The sequence below is a fragment of the Venturia canescens genome, chromosome 9, assembly GCF_019457755.1.
Source record: "Venturia canescens isolate UGA chromosome 9, ASM1945775v1, whole genome shotgun sequence".
Lineage (NCBI taxonomy): Eukaryota > Metazoa > Arthropoda > Insecta > Hymenoptera > Ichneumonidae > Venturia > Venturia canescens.
Window position 1 is genome coordinate 13936069 of NC_057429.1, and position 16348 is coordinate 13952416.

Sequence of the window (16348 nt, forward strand, 5' to 3'; positions counted from 1 at the left end):
TCGCATATATTTGGTTTATTAAAAACATGCATTACGGATATATGAAATCATTTTCTGACGTCTTTGAGGTTATGGGGAGAGTTTTCTCTCGTTTTTACAATACTATCCCAGAGGAATGGGTCAAATTAAAACAGGACGCTTTGATAATCCAAAGTTTCATTTTTTCGTAAACCAACATTTATTTATTTCTCATAATTAATATAATTTCAACTATGTACAATTACACATAATTTACTTATTTTTCTTTTGAACAAAAGTAATTTCACTGCAATAATTCTCAGGTAACAACGAAATCACTCGATCTTTGTTACCGGTTTTCAGATTTTTGTCTCACATTCGCTAAAAAGTTATCATCGCGAAGCTGTGCGAATTTTGTTGAATTCAATAAACTACACACATACAATTAATATATATTACTTGCTATAATGAACAACATTAAATCGCAGGTACCCAAAATGTCATTCCGCAATGTTCATTTTTTTTTCCTACACATTTCTCATGGTCAACAATTACATTTTAATTATAGAATATATAATCAATAAATAATTGTACAATATATAAAATTATGTGACATATCAATAATCAATATACTTCACTCTTTTTTTTCATCATTTTAAAATTTTTCCTATCATTTTTATAGAGGAATGTCTATTTTTGTTGAATCCTTTAAGGGGTGTTACTTATTGAAATTTCAAACGAAAATAAACCAAGTTGTTAACGTATTTTATTTGTTCAACCAAAAAAGGATCATAAAAAATTCTCCTATGGAAGATCATTTGAAATGATTGTCTGTTTACGGAAGATATTGTTCGTATCATTCAACTAAAGGTGAGAAGTTAAAATTGACCAATCAATTTTCTTGCCCCATGAAAAATGGATCTTTGACAAACTTTTTAGATTTTCATCTAATTGTGAACACAGCCAGCATCATGTCTTTGGGATTTTCATTGCGATTAAGGTTTTTTGACAAATTTAATGACTTTCGAACATCCCCTTGAGTTTTGTACTTGTCGTACAGAAATGACACAAAAAGTGGTAAATTTCTAAAAACTGTTCTGAAAAAGTTTTTTAAAAAATTATGTATAATTCAGCGAGTAGAAAAATTGAACTTTCGCAGCAATTATCATGAATTCCATGGAAAAATGAAAGTGATCGGCTGAAGCTCCTTTACAGAAATCATGACTATTATGATTTACTTTTTCAATGCATTTATTAAAGATTTTATTGTATTTTTCTTGATACACTTTAAGGATCGGTGACTCATACGTATCTGTGCCAACAATTTTACTTCATGAAAATCTTGTTATTCGTCAATTTGGAAAAGATCTGCAAACAATCAACCCCATTCTATTTGAAAAATCATCTTCATTTGAATTTGAACAAACCCACTTCATTTGAAAATGGAAATTGAGTGTTTCTTGAAGATTGTTTCATTTGAATTATGCCATGTCGATCATTTTCCAAAAAATATTGCTACGAAAACTCAGCATTTGCAAAGTTGCAGAGACGAATCAATTATTTCAAATATTTCTCAAATCACAAGGTTTAGAACTTCCGATACAATTAAATTTTTGGCTGAGAGACATGCGTCATTGATCCTCAAGTTGAAAAATAAACAGTCTCTTTGAGAAGCTCGTTTAAGTATTGTTCACGTATGGGGGGACAAAAACAAAGGAAAGAAAAACAGTTTTTCAAAAATATACTACTTTCTCGACTTGACTGTAAGGCCAGTACTCTGATAATTAATGCCCTTAACCTGCTAAGCAAAAATTGAAGTCCCTGTTATATGTTGTGTGTCTGCAATGTGTTTGTGTGTGACAGTTTCATTAATACAATATTGCCCTGTACGCTGTGCACTGACTATTGACGTACTCGTTGCTGGTATTTTTTATCATTAATTCTAGTAGAATTTATTCCCTAATGGAGTTGACGATTCGCTCAACGAATCTTTAATAATCGACGTTCCTTCAAACGCTTTCGTCATAATTCTTCGTATTTTTCTTTGTTTTTCACTACACTTCACTAAATATATCTATATTACTACATGAACTAGTGTCAATTTGACTCGTCTCGAATGAATTCCGAGCTCGACGCATTTTGACGGAGCTGTGATGAGATTCATACGCGTGTGCTTGAGGTTTCGGAGAGCATATACAAATTTCAATTGTGGTTGGACAAGGTCGTTTGTGTCGATAAGAAAAGCTGCTCTACGAAATTGATTTTTTTTTCATTTTCTATAGTTTATCTTCGTTTCTTTCTCTGACTCTCTTTCATTGGCACATGGAGTATCAAACAGGCTTTTTTGCTACGCGAAAATTATAGCAAAAGTTCTTTGTCTTTTTTTTTTGTTTTGTTCTTTTTACTATTCATTTTACTCCGCTAGAATTTCGTCATAAAAAAATATGACGAGAAAGATGAAAATTTTCTCAATGGATCGTTTTCTTTGGGTTTGCAAAATCGATTCAGTCGTCACACATCATTCATACTCTTATGTACACTGAATTTCGACGACATGAAGCTGTCCCTATATGCCGGCATGTTTACATTACTCTATTGTATATGTCGTTGGAATTTCTGTTTTTTGCTTTTCTTCGTGTTTTCTCTTTTATAAAAATAGCGAGAGGAGAAATTTCGTGAGGCAAAACGTGCAAAAAATTCCAGCTCATCGTGTAGGCAAGCGAGAAGAGATTCCGGTGTTGTTTTTTTTCGATAAATCTAGTCAACTGAATATTTTGGAAGAGTCTCGTACGCCGGGTTCTTTCATTAAATTGCTATCGATGGAAATAATATCATCTATAGAGGAGAGATAATTGGAAATATTTGGAAACTCTTCATCGAAATTCCAAGTTACTGCATAATTTCTACGTTGGTTTTATCGTCTCATTTGCGCGTTTATTTACAATTCACTCGATGAAAATAGAGGTTATGCGTATCGTAATGGAAACACCTCAAACCTCTCGATTGTTTTCTCGTGTATAATTTGTGTCTTTGTTTTCATTTCTAAATCGTTTTCATCGCAGTTTCAGATAATTAGGGTTTCCCCTCAATTGTTGGTATGAATTTGTTTGTTTTTTTTTTTATTGTTGTTTTTGCTTTAATAAATAGACACTGATTTATCTAAACGATCGCAGAATCGCTTTTCAAGTTTGCTACGTTGAATGGAATATTTTGAATTTTCCATTGTTGTCAGGAACTCGACACAAATATTTTCATTCGTTGCCTTTTTCATGGCATCGTCCGGACTCGATTGTAGCTTGGCTCTTTCGATTTCATCATTTTTCTTTTCATCGGGGGATGTTCTTCTTCCAGCAGAGTCTCTTTCAAATAACCTCAAAGTTTCTGCACCACTTTGATCCTATTTCTTCCTGCTTACTTTCTCTGTCTATATTTCATTTTTAAATTGAACCTACTTCGATGAAAACTTCCACGTCGATTTAGCAATTGTTCGCTTCTGTCTCTCTTCTCCTGCCTTTGAACCTTTTTACCCCAGAAAATTGGATTCGCTCCCTGGGGAAATTCCATTCGCCTCAATTCTCCTTTGCGCGATCGAGTTCTTATTAAATCCTTCATCAGGATTTACGTATTTATTTACTATATCGAACATCATTTCGTGTCTCGATTAGAGAACATTAAAATATGTCTTCGATCTCAGAATAATTCCGGTCCCAGTAGCCTCCCGTGTAAAGCCAGTCCTCCTGACCCGTGTACGGATTCGTAGCAGCCTGGAACCACCTGATAAACATTTTTTTTATTTAACATTGTTTATCAACGTTCATTTATTTATCAAATATTTATGACAGCTTTAAAAAATGATTTTTAAGGTCGAAGTACATTCGATCGATAAAAATAATTTTCATCTACAGAAATATCAGGTGTCAGATGAAACGTGCTCGTTACGGAAAATCTGCGTTTTATATTCAGCATTTTTTTCGTCTGTCAACGGGAGAAACGTTTCAACGCGAGTGCGGCGGGCCTCGACTTTAGAATTGTGACGAGGAAAGGAGCGCGTTGATTGATGAAAATTTTTGAAGCGTTCAATGCACGAAAATATTTAAAAAAAACAAATGAAAACCTTGGTATCGCATCGGTTCCCTTTTTGTGCTTTTTCGTTTTGCGCGAATCCCGTTGCTTCTCCTCGAGTCTAATTTTCTCGGCTGCCGCACCATCCTGATCACCCATTTCTAATTTCCTGATGTCCGGACGCAATCTCGAATCCGTCGGGCAGAGTGTCTTTCCCATTCCAGGATCCATCTCATTCAGAGACATCGCGAAGCTCGTGAATTGATAATACTGCATCCGATCAAACGTTTCCCATTAATTTAGTTAATCAATGTGTTATCGTACATGACTTTCCACTCATTTGACTGTTTATACGAAGCACTTATCAGTTCGTTCAGTATTTTAAGGAGAGGAAGTAAAATTGTTTTTTTTTTTTTTTCAATTTTTCTAATTTTGATTCTAAAAATATATTTAAATATTGTGGAATTTTGTTCTCGATAGTTGCAATGAGTATTTTGCAGTTTTTTATTCAATTAAATCCTCAGAAAGGGAACAAACTTTGCAAACTCAATTTTGCAAGTATTTATCTTTGCATTGGAATTTCTGTGATTATTTTTCTTCCCAAAATTAAGATCCCAGTCACTCTTCGGTTTTTGTCGTTTGCAAATGATTTTCAAATGAGAAATTCCCTTTTTTCGTTCTTAGATATTTTCCAACTAGTAACGGGTTGAATAAATTTGAGATTGAATGAAATTTTTCAACTTTTCGGTTCCATTTTCGTTGAAGCAAGTATCAAAGCTTTGTAAAACTACGAAGGTGGACCGAAATTATGATTCATCGTGTGGTATGAATTAAATGAAAAATTGAATGAAGTGAACACTCACTTCCGCGCTGTTCGGTGGTCTCGGTGCAGCTTCCCAGAGTGTCGTCGAGTTGGGAATTTCATCGATCGGTGGACAGTCCTCGCCATCAGCGGAGGCCTCGTCGATCGACTCCTGATGCGATGGCTTGAAGGCCGTCACTCTGAGACTGTGAAATCTCGCGAGTACCTTTTTGTGCCCTGGGCTTCCTTGAGGACTTTTCGCCTCGCGCTTTATCCTGTCGATCGTTTCTTCGTACAGAGCTGGATCGCAAGCACGAAGATTCTCCGTCCATTTACCGTAGATAAATACCAATTTTTTCTTGCTGCGACACCAAACAGGATTTATCATGATCGTGCTAATTCACTGGGAAAAAGCTGCTGGCAACGTTTTACTTTTAAAGTTTTATGGAATTTTCTAACACGAGGTTACAAATGAGGTCGTTTTAGGCTAAAAATGGAAAAATTCAATTTTGCGAAAATGATTCGTTGACAGTGAGTTTAACTGAATGCAATCTTCGTTAAAATCTAATAATCTCCGTTGAAAAATGTAATTCCTCAAAAATGGATTGTCGAACTCGACTTCGGGGTTGTTACTTCATTCGTTGATGTCATTGATGAAATGCTCACGAAATTCGAGTGAGGAAATATTTCGCAGAAGAAATATAAATAAAAATAATGAAGGAAAATCGCTCACTCGGGATCCGTGATGAAGCCCTCGACTCGGTGAAGGTCTTTGCCGTTCCATCCAGCACTCTTGAAAGACAACGTGGCTTTTAAATTCGCACCACCATATTGCTTGACCTCGAGGGCTCCGAGTTGTTCTATCCAAAGTTGACCGACGAGCACGTTGTGCAATATGCAATTTACGTTTTGCCAGGTGTAGGCTTCTTTCCATCTAAAAATATTTCAAAGATAAATTGAGAATGGAGAAATGAACGAAAGATCATTGAGAATGGAAAAAAAATCGAAACAAATGAGTTTTCGTTGGACATTTAAACCGAATTATTTTTTTAGGCGTTCTCGTTTTTCAAAACTCTTTCAAAATCGAAGTCAAATGAAAAGTTGTTTGATTTTGGCGTTTTCATAATTACTCTTTTTACGATCGTTTCAGCAGAAAGATTTTTTAAAGAACAATTTAAAAAAACTTCAATTCTCTGATCATCTCTCGCCAACATTTTGTGACACGACGAACGAAATTTTTCTTCCATCACGTGAAAGCTCAAAACTTAGTAAAATTGGAATATTTTAAAATCAGAATTGCTGTTGAACTTGAAGGATTTCAACCGAATGAACACGCGAATTCAGGGTTCAGCTAAAGTAAGAATTTAAAAAACGATAAAAAGCTGCAGATTTAGCGACGTTTAGATATTAAGGAAGTTGAGGCTGTACAGTCATTTTTTTTACCCAAAAGTGATGACCTGTACCTTTCAAAAGTTAGGCCAGTTTACAGTTTGGCAATGTTGCATACACTTTAAAGAAAAGTTGGGAAAAAAAAGACGAAAAAACTGGTGAAAGCTCAGTCGAAAACACGAACAGTGACGATCCTAGCCTCAAAAAACTGCACGGAAAACAGATTATTATTAATATAATCTCAGCAAATCTCCTAATAAATCTGAAAAAAATTGACATTATTCGGCAAGCCTTGCTCATGTTGCCCAAAAAATTTCATATTTTTAGCATCATTTTTAACGGAGATATCACTGAATGTGTCTTGACTTCCATAAGATTACATGTTATTTGGCCCAAATTGTTATTGATTTTTCTCAGCAACGACGCTCCTAAACTGTCTGAAAATTTAACTGATTTTTTTTTACACTTCACTGTATAAGATGCAATCGGTTTAAAAGCGGTGACATCATTTTCATTCTAATGCCTCAACTTCCTTAAGAACGCTGATAACGTGACTTACTTCGGTAATTCGACAGTCACGATTCCTTTGGGATGTACTTCGATCGATTTGCCCCAGAACTTGAGTTTGGGGTGAATACTCCCGTGAAAAACGAAGCCATCGCTGTCGGCATGAAACGCTGAGACGGGAGGATGGTGAGACACCTGTTCGCACACGATGCTGAAAGTCGATAGGAAAAGGCGATTAGGAGAATTCGAGCAATTGTGGTGGTCGTCGTTGGCACTAAATAAACTCAATAAACTCAATAAAAGTGACGAGAGCGTCGTTAAAATTTCCTACCGGAAGTCTTCTCGCTGCAGTTCGTAAGTCTCGCCGAGGAGAGGATTGAAAGGCTTTCCCAGTCGATCCCAATTCGATGCAAGAGCGCTAACCGCGAATGCAGCGACGTACTAGAAGAAAAAATCACGAAGAAAATTGATCTGATCACGATTTAAACGAAAATAAAAAAACAAAGATTTTCAACGAACTCTTTTCATCCGATAAAAAGTGAAAAATTTATCAAATTCGAGTAAAATTAACCGGACGAGAAACTTGATTAAGGTAACTTCTGTACTGCATGCTACTTAAATAAGTGCTAAATTTTCAAAACGCTTTTAGACCAAGTTTAATGTACCGATTAAACTTATTATTAGTAGATATGCATTCAAGCATATTTTATTAACGTGAAAAAACATTAAAAATGACAGTTTTGCAAAACCAACTGATAAATGCAAATTTCCACGATGACACAGATATTTTTTAAAGAATTGTCTGTATTTTTCGACCGATTTTATTGCACCAAGCCTCATTTCGTACCTCAACTGATCCTCTACGAATTCACCGCGTAGATTTTTCTTAAAATTCATTCCTTTAGAAATGACTAACGAAAAAGTTTGTTTCGCTTAACGAACCATTAGCTGTTACATTAGTAAAACGATTAAGTTGAAAAAAACTACATGGTGGATTCGTAGAGGACCATAGTTAAGGAACAAAATGAGACTCGTTTCAATAAAATCGGTCAAAAACCGCAGATAATTCTTTGAACTTTAATTAATTAATTAAACCAGTGAAAATGTGTCATCGTGAAGATTTGCATTTATCAGTTCATGGTTTTGCAAAATTATAGTTTTTAATATTTTTACATATTAATAAGATACGCTGCAATACAAATTCACTAACAATACGTTTAATCGTTACGTTAAACTTGATCTAAAAGCGTTTTGAAAATTGAGCACTCATTTGACCAGCATGCAGTACACTGGTTACCTTAATTCGAGGCTCGCCTCCAGCAGCAAAGATTCTTTCGGATTCTTCAGCTGCGTTCGACGTGAATTTATTACGACGTCAAAGTTTCCGGTTAATAAAAGCATCGGATTAGAATCGTCGAAGGAGATAAAAAGCTGATGGATTTTTATAACGAGTTTCACAACTTCGCGACGGAGGAGTAGAAAAGTTGTATATTTTGTCGCACTTATGTTCGAGAGATTGAAGAAAGTTGAGCGCGCGGGGGGCCGATTGGGATCAAAGTAAAATCTAATTACTTGCAATCTGCTGACGGGATTCTGCTCCATCGCAGCGATTTTAAGTAACTTCGCGTACTCCATGTACTCGGCGACCCGTTGAAGAAACGAGAGTGGCTCGTTGAATACGACAGGCATTGTGATCTTGCTCAGATCTTTGCCCAGCGATAAAACCGAGCACAGATTCACCTCCGAGTGTCCCGGAGCTGGCAGCGTAGTTCTTTTAGCATGGAAAAAAAGGAGGATTATTCCAAGTCACGAAAAAGACGGTATTTCGAGGGAAATTTGCGGTTCATAAAAGCGCAGAATTTCCTGTTCAGAAGAGCGGAAAAGACTTTGTGAAAAAAGTCTTCTGTGCGGCTTGAAAAGCGCTCGAATTCGCCGGCTCCGATATCCTTTTACGTAAAAAATTATCACTCAATACTTTTTGGCACATCGGAAAAGTAAAACACATCGTTCCGTCCCACTTCACCGTGTGTGCGGAGATGAAGAGGAAAAGCTTCGCGCAACTTTTCAACGAATCTTTGCCCACGCATTATGCAGCAGTCATTTTTTTCGTCGAGCTGCTGTGGCCAGTTGCATAACCAAATAAACGTGTAAGCTCGCGAGAATGATTGAGTTACCGCTCGTTCCTCTCCCTTTTCTAGCCCCTTCCCTCTTCCCAACAAATCGTATTTTCTTCAATGTCAATCTTCGACTCGAACAGGATATTCAATTGTATGCCCACACACAAAAGGAAATCAATGAAATTGCGTTACGAGAAGCAGTGCGCTCACGCGATAACAGGGCCAATCTCCAGTTCCAGTTGTGCGATCATAACCTTTCGATTTGTACTCGAATGCCACAACAGCTCCGAGCAGAATGTCACCCGGATTTCAACAGCTGGCAAAGCCCAATTTTTCCCCATGCACCCCAATATCGATGAGTTTTGCGGTTACCAGAGAATCCCGATTTTTCAAAAGGATACTAGAAAATAATCCACGATTTCTCGAGCCCGAAGCTTTGTCGCGTTTGACGTACAGCGACCGTTTGAAAAAACTCTTCAAAAATTAAATTACAAAAAGTTTCAATTCATTTTCCGTATCGGTTGAAGATCGTATAATTGTTTCGACGGTTTGTTGACAGGCGCGAAAACACGGTAAAACTGGAAGCACTGCCGTCGAATCGGAGGTTACGAGAAACGTTGAAAAGGCGATGTTATTCCGATGGTTCCGGGAGAGCGGCCGATGGAGGATTAAATGATAAAAATGGTCGTTATCGAAAACCCGGTGACGCTGCTCGACTCTCGTGTCCGACAACTATTAATACGAGTCGCGAACTGGGCAAATCAGCCGGTTCGAAAATACCTGTTGTGTCGTAAATAAGCGAGGAGAAGCCTCGGCTTTGTACGAAACGCGTTGAATGTAGTACGCAGAACTGAATCATGGCATCGATTATAACCAATATATGGATTTGCAAGCGGTGGAAAAAGAGTTACGAAACGGAGTAGAGAAACGTTGTTTGCGAGGGAGCAGAAGGGGTGGACAGTTTATTCATTCGAAGCGATGTTTTTCCGTCAAACGAGGCCGCGGAGCAAGCCTTTTTATTTTAAATGCGTATCGCGGGAGCTTCAGCGATCAAAATGTCACATTGTTACTTCGGTGAAACGTTAATAAATTTATAATCGTTCGCTGATCGACTGACTGACTCGATGACTCAGAAAGTTATTCGAAAGGGACAAGTGAAATGTCATTCAATCGGGTCGATCGGTCGGCACTGACAAAAGTATTAAAGAAAAATGAAAATTCCATTTTTTCTGTTCAAACGATCCCGAGGTCGCGAGGAGGGGATAAAAGACGAATAAATTTATTTAAAACGAAGTTGGCAGAAAGAGTGAAAAAAACGAATCGAGTTTGCTTGAGTCACGATCGAGCTGTCAATATTGAGAAGGTTACGGTGGATCGAGTAGTACGAAATTAGCGAAAAGAATTGAAAAAAAAAAAAAAAAAAAAAAACAAGCGTATTCCGGGGATGAATTCTCAAGCGTTGTAAATGGTGAAAATGGACGAACCTGTGCTGTAGCTTTTCACTGGCCATTGTACGTAACAATTGTTGATATGAAGATTTTCGAAGAACGTTGACGAGAGCGACGAGGAGAAGGAGGAGGTCGTTGGTTGATTATTGCATACGTGCAACGTGACGTTAAACGTTCTCGTGTCTATGTGACTAATTTTATTAATCCAAAAGCCCAACATTCGTTGGAGGATGAAGGAAAAAAAGAACGAGATCAATGGCTATTAAAAAGTGAAGAAATACATGCTTTTCGTCGCCCTTCGAAAGAGTCACTGTTTCTTCACCGCGAATCCTCGGTCCACAGAACTCTTCTACGTGTCGAAAGTCTCCTTTAAATTCTAAAAGCTGCACTCAAATTTTCTCATAAGGAGCTCGCCCTATCACCGTTTTTTAATCATGTCGCAAAAGTTACTTTTCCCAAACACTTTTTAATCGCGAGCTCCAATTCCGGAGAAAGAGGCAGCAAGGCAGCTCGCTTTCGTATCTATCGATCGGAAAAAGCAAAGGGAAAACCACGAGATATATGCTGTCACTGTGACATCGTCCAGGCTGAGTTTCTCTTTGCGATCAGCTGTAAGCACACGACTGCACGTTCAAAAGCTTTCGGACCGGTCGGAGCAGGAACAGCCCCTGCTTTTACTCGTCAACTCTTTGTCTCTCTTTCTCTCCCTCTCCTTCCCTCCTATTTTGCCCAACTTTATTATCTTCCACCACCTTGTTTAACTTTATCTCGTTATCTCTGTTACACCCACTATCGACCTGGGTTTCCAGTCTTTTACTCGTGGCTCCCCCCCCCCCGCCCCCTCCCTCTCCGAGCTTATTCAGACTCACCCTTGTTTTCTCCCTCCCTCCCTCTCTCTCTCTCTCTCTCCTTCTCCACTTTGCTGCGTCTCTTTCTCCGGTTCTCTCGACGACGCTGAAATGTCGATAAATTCGGGCATGGCTACAAGCCTTGATGACTAAGATTTCCGCTGGGGATCTCGCTCCATTCGGCAAACCGAATGGGACATGCGCCCCTTGACTCGAGCTCCGATTCAAACTCCCACGAGATAACCTACGTCGCCATTTTTTATTTCGAAATTCTTCTCCACATTTTCTTCCTCGCGATCGTTCGATTTCTTATTTTCTTCGAAAATAGACCGGGAGAATCGCGGATTTAAAGGAAAATCGATCAACCGATGTCCCAGATATTTGGGAATATTTGACTGACCCTCGCGTCCAAATGGAAACAATGACGAGAAGTTTCTAATCGAATGAAAAAGCAAGTTCGCTTCCCGTTCTACTATCTTTTTTATTCGTCGGTTTTTCCTTCGCGAAAACAATGGGACGAACGGCAGAGGCTTTTTGTTCAAATCGAGACTCCAATTGGGTTACGTAGGCAATTTGCGAGGGCGGGAAAATCCTCGTGACAATAGACGCGGCTCCACACTCCCACTTATTCACCCATAAAACAAAAGATATTAAATTGTATCTCGTGCAGTTGCGATCACGCTTGACTAGCTGGACGCAAGCACTCGTGTATCTTCGTTAAAGAGCTTAGGGCGAATCAATAATCGCTTGACAAGCATCCTCACAGCGCGATTGGCCTTCAATCGCTGACTAATTCATCGAATTATAATCCTCGGTATTTTTTCCTCTCCCTCTTTTCATGCACACTACGATGTACAACGCTTTACTCATGTTTTTCAAGCAAGTTTCACCTTCAACCGTACCCTGTGGACCGTCCAACAAAATCATGAAAATGCAATGACAAACATTCGAAATTCGTGAATTTACAGACGAAAATCGCCCCCGAGTTCAAAGATATTTGAAAAAATCTGAAAATCAATAAATTGGCCAAAACCAAAATCGACCTCGAAAGTCGTGAGCTGAGCTCAAGAAAATGTTCTCGGTAAAATAAAATCTTTTGATAGCACTAAAAATGAATTAATTAAATTCACCCCATTCGTGTTTAACCGCACGTGAGCCTTTCGTTGACGAACAAAGTTTTTATCTCGGCGCCCTAGTCGATGTAACGAAGAAGAGAGAATAAAAGGAGAAAAGAAAAACATGAAAATCTCGTATATTGATTCACCTGGAAACCAAATCGATATTCGTGCGAGGTACACAGCGGCTCACTTCGTTTTACCGGATTCTCCAACTTTGTTTGGTCAGGTGGTGTACGTGTTTTAGTACGCGAGTGTTGATGCATGTAGAAGATGAAACGTACACAGGTATAAGGGCCTGCCTCCATGTTAATGTTACTATAACATAACTCTCTTGGAATGGTTGTAGACAGCGATGAGAGACGCACGAGTTCCTTAGGGGCGCGCCTTCACCACCCTCAGAACGTCTTTCAAAATCCACCGTGATCGTTCGAGCCCCGGGCTCTCATGAAGCCCGTGCAAACTTTGTTTCAAGATAAATTGAATAAAAGTTCCAAGTGCCACTAAACGTTCGTTGAGATTGTTTTCGTCTCTTTGTTTCGCTCAACGATCTTGATCAATTGTTGCTCAATTGGGTTATTCAGTTTTGTGATTTTCTGCTGAAAAATCGGGACGAGATCGATCATGGATCGAGGCCGGGATAGTGATTCGTCGGAAGGTTCCATCGAATCGGAAGAAACGAAATTTGCCGATGAACCTCAAACCGTTCCAGACAAACCCGTCGACTATTCTAAATATTACAACGAACAAAAGAGCTTGTTTCCGGAGCTCTATCGAAGCGACGTTTCCATTCATCCCAGTTACACCGGCCTGAAGACTTTACCTTTGTAAGAATATTCGAATTTTTTCATCTCATTATTGTTCCTCACATTTGGTGAAGTCATTTATCGCTTTTTTTCTTACACTCTTACACTAGAAAAACTCTAAAATGTGCAATCGAAATGTGACAATTGAGCATTGTTATCACTCGTGTGGAATTTTATCCTGGAAATGATCGTTTTCGATATCGTCGAAAGTGGCTTCTAATTGTCACCAATAAAATCGTATTTTAACGATTTCCCTTCAGTCCGGCACGACGTGAAATCATAATTCCTGAAATTGTTGTTTCCCAAAGTTACGTGATATCTCGACGTCGAGCAGCGAGAAAAAAGAGGCAGATGACGCGTCAACTCAATTGGGAGATACTGCACATGGCCATGATGCAGAGTTACGCACTCGCTGGAGTCAGAGTCGATCGGATCTTCAGTTTAGGTTACCCACCGAAATCGACTAACGTGCCGGATTTCGCGACGAGTGAGGAACGTCTGCGAATCAATCAGCTCATATTCGAAAGATGACTTGAAAAACGACGACCGAATCCAACGGAAGTTGTGAATAAATGAAGAATTTTGAGAATATTCCATTTACACCAGCACCGGGCTGCAGGAATTTTTTCAATGCCTGCTTCGAGTAAATATCTGTCACAAAATAACGAGAAAAAAACAATGAAATATGTCAAATATCGTTGTCACGCAATAAAATATTGTTGGTTATCTCGTGTCGGACTAAAAAGATACTTTTTCCCCTGTTATTTCGAATTATGTTTCGCAATGCTTTGCAAAGTAGTTTACTATCGATTCTGTACAGCTGCGGTGCGGCCCCACTCGAACTATGGGGCATGGAAGTTCGTACAACTTGATTTATCGTTACAAATAACTCTTGAAACTTTTAACTAAATGATCAAACACTTTTGCTGCCACGACTTCGTGGATCGTAAATTTATAAATCAGTAAATTAAAAATTTCAAAAGTGCAGAATTGTTATTGGAAGCACTCGAAAATATATGTACACTGATATCTCGCGACCTTGGTCCCTTCCTCAATTCTTTTACTCCAAATCGATCGATCAAATTCACTCGCGATAGGAAAGTTTTTCCTGGCAGTTGGCCAATATCTCGAGGTGGCACAGATTATCAGCGTTAAAAACATTTGTTAGGTGAAGAATGGCTATATAAGACGCGTCACCGACGAGGAGGTCAAAACATTGGCACTGGAAATCGCTGGTACAAATGTCGCCACTACCTATATATTCGCACCGAAAGATCCGAAAAGCGTTCTCGCCATAGGCCTACCGTTTCTCATAATGGTTATTAAGAACATGAAGAAATATTTCACCTTTGAAATAACGGTAAATCGAAGAATGACTCATTGGATTTCACGACAATCGATAAGAGAGCGATGACGAAATGATGAAAAAGAAACGTCGTTGAACGGCAGTTTTCAATGATGCGTTCCAAAAACCTTCGTCTCCTGATGCATTACTTTTTCCAAAACGATTTTCCCATTTTCAGGTTCTCGATGACAAGCGTATGCACCGAAGATTTCGCATAAGTAATTTTCAATCCACTACCAAAGTCAGACCCTTCTGCACTACTATGCCAATCGGATTGGCCGGTGGCTGGAATCAGATACAATTTAATCTTGCCGACTTCACCAGACGAGCTTATGGCACAAATTATATCGAAACAACGAGAATGCAGATTCATGCCAACTGCCGAATACGCAGAATTTATTTTGCTGACAGGTGAGAAGAATGAGAATTAATTTACTTCCTTTATGAAAAAAAAGGTTCAATTCTTAAACATATTCGAGTCCATTTGATCTTTTCTCTGTGAAATTTCTTTCTCGAACCAATCAACCTCGAACGAAGTATAATCAAAATTTTGGAGTCATCGACTGATGAAAAAGTCATAAATACACGAAACTTTATAATGTAAATGTAATCGCAATAGAAATATTTCGTGTTATGCGTCAACGATTCAAATTCGAATGGAAATCGAAGAAAATTTGAATTTTGGGGCTTTGACTAATCGAACTTGATGAGTAATGAGAAGCAAAAGCTCTCAACGTAAATTGTACTTATGAATTTTTGATCCTGTGCTACCGACTGTCATATCGTTTAATTGAGAAAAAACTGGAAGATTGTACACCGAGGATGAATTGCCAGCCGATTACAAGCTTCTATTCCCGGAGCGTCGAGAGTCCCGAGCCCGCTCGAGTGTAATGCAAGCTAAACAACCGGGAAGAAAATCACAAGGAAGAATATCAGTGGGAGCAGTGCCGCCGGACGAGGCTCCAGGATTCCGGGCTGATTCGGAAAAGTCGGAGGAAAGAGAAGAAAGGCGAACGACACCGGTGGCCTCGGTCGAGCCTTCGAGAACGATCGTCGCGCCGGATCGAGCATCGAGAGTTCAAATCGAGATTGAAGCGCTCGAATCGGAGGGCGAAGAAACAACGGAACATGAAATAGAGCCAGAGTCCGAGCTTGAGGAAGCGACGATCGAGGAACAAACGGATCAACCGGAACAAGCTGAAGTTCAGGAACAAGAAACGGCTTTCGCTGTTGAAGAACAACGAGAAGAACAAGAGGAAGAAAGAGAAGAAAGGGCTGAAGAAGAGAGAGCAGAAGTAGAAGAAAAAGCGGTAGATGAAAGAGAGGAAGAGGAAAGAGAAGAAGAAACCGTTGGCACCGCCACGGAAGACGAGAACGAAGAAGCTTTCGAACAAGACCTTTAGAATAATAAACGATAACTTGACAACAATCATTGAATAAAACTAATGTTATTTCTCATATATTTTAAATATAAATCTCACACAATAATTACTCGATGAAATAAAAACGAAATATTAATTAGTCAGACTCTCCTGAATTTCTAATGGATCCCAATGAATAACGGAGCGTTTCATTACTTATCTCGTCACCGCTTAAATGAAGCGAATTTGCAATTTGTGAATAACGACGATTGTAAATATTTAGTCCCGGAAATTGCTCACTATCTTTTAAATGAACTTTTCTCTTTGCCACAGGAAGTTTTTCTTCTTTGTTTAAGGGACGTCGTAATCGTCGTCTTCCCGCTTTCTTTTGTTTGTCTCGTCCGTTTCCATTTTTATTGCCGGAGCTGGCTGACTCGTGGAAATTTGAATCTTCGGCTTCGTTGCCGGCGTTTTACCAGCTCCGCTGGTTGTTGATCCTGCCAAATAACACATTCGTTATTTCACTAAATTTCTTGACATTGGCAAAGTTTTAGTTTTCTGTGTAAAGGATTATTGGGCATTCCAGGAAA

General features: G+C 38.8%; 4 protein-coding genes across 7 annotated transcripts in view; 2 read left to right on the forward strand and 2 right to left on the reverse strand.

Annotated features, from left to right (window-relative positions):
* The window catches only part of LOC122416097 (VID27-like protein), a 17498-nt gene extending 1698 nt beyond the window's left edge, over nucleotides 1-15800 (forward strand). The window contains exons 3-6 of the mRNA XM_043428788.1: nucleotides 9395-10033; nucleotides 14221-14412; nucleotides 14576-14808; nucleotides 15206-15800. Coding sequence (XP_043284723.1) covers nucleotides 9995-10033; nucleotides 14221-14412; nucleotides 14576-14808; nucleotides 15206-15800 — 1059 coding nt within the window. The 5' untranslated portion in view covers nucleotides 9395-9994. The remainder of the gene's footprint in view (nucleotides 1-9394; nucleotides 10034-14220; nucleotides 14413-14575; nucleotides 14809-15205) is intronic.
* Nucleotides 155-11086, reverse strand: LOC122416092 (oxysterol-binding protein-related protein 2). Of its 2 annotated transcripts, none has more exons than XM_043428781.1 (8): nucleotides 10320-11086; nucleotides 8291-8489; nucleotides 7050-7159; nucleotides 6771-6929; nucleotides 5556-5756; nucleotides 4884-5184; nucleotides 4073-4290; nucleotides 155-3732 (listed from the first exon to the last, which is right to left on the reverse strand). In XM_043428781.1, exons 1-8 carry the CDS (start codon nucleotides 10343-10345, stop codon nucleotides 3630-3632), a joined length of 1317 nt encoding a protein of 438 aa, XP_043284716.1. In that variant the 5' UTR covers nucleotides 10346-11086; the 3' UTR covers nucleotides 155-3629. The 2 variants fall into 2 exon arrangements, with proteins under 2 accessions (XP_043284716.1, XP_043284717.1); XM_043428782.1 differs by having other exon boundaries at nucleotides 10569-11085.
* Nucleotides 11254-13778, forward strand: LOC122416101 (uncharacterized). The gene is made up of 2 exons (XM_043428796.1): nucleotides 11254-13073; nucleotides 13361-13778. Exons 1-2 carry the CDS (start codon nucleotides 12871-12873, stop codon nucleotides 13581-13583), a joined length of 426 nt encoding a protein of 141 aa, XP_043284731.1. The 5' UTR covers nucleotides 11254-12870; the 3' UTR covers nucleotides 13584-13778.
* Nucleotides 15801-15829: 29 nt separating the features above from the next.
* Taf9 (TBP-associated factor 9) overlaps nucleotides 15830-16348 on the reverse strand; it is a 100247-nt gene continuing 99728 nt past the window's right edge. For all 3 annotated transcript variants that reach the window (XM_043428794.1, XM_043428795.1, XM_043428793.1), the window contains one exon: nucleotides 15830-16255. In XM_043428794.1, coding sequence (XP_043284729.1) covers nucleotides 16110-16255 — 146 coding nt within the window. In that variant the 3' untranslated portion in view covers nucleotides 15830-16109. The remainder of the gene's footprint in view (nucleotides 16256-16348) is intronic.

Coding starts and splice junctions, on each gene's coding strand:
- LOC122416101 (XM_043428796.1), top strand. CDS start 12,871: ATGGATCGAGGCCGGGATAGTGATTCGTCGGAAGGTTCCATCGAATCG. Junction 13,074..13,360: donor GGCCTGAAGACTTTACCTTT/GTAAGAATATTC, acceptor TGTTTCCCAAAG/TTACGTGATATCTCGACGTC.
- LOC122416092 (XM_043428781.1), bottom strand. CDS start 10,345: ATGGCCAGTGAAAAGCTACAGCACAG. Junction 8,490..10,319: donor AGTGAAAAGCTACAGCACAG/GTTCGTCCATTT, acceptor CCATGCTAAAAG/AACTACGCTGCCAGCTCCGG. Junction 5,757..6,770: donor GTGACTGTCGAATTACCGAA/GTAAGTCACGTT, acceptor AAATATTTTTAG/ATGGAAAGAAGCCTACACCT.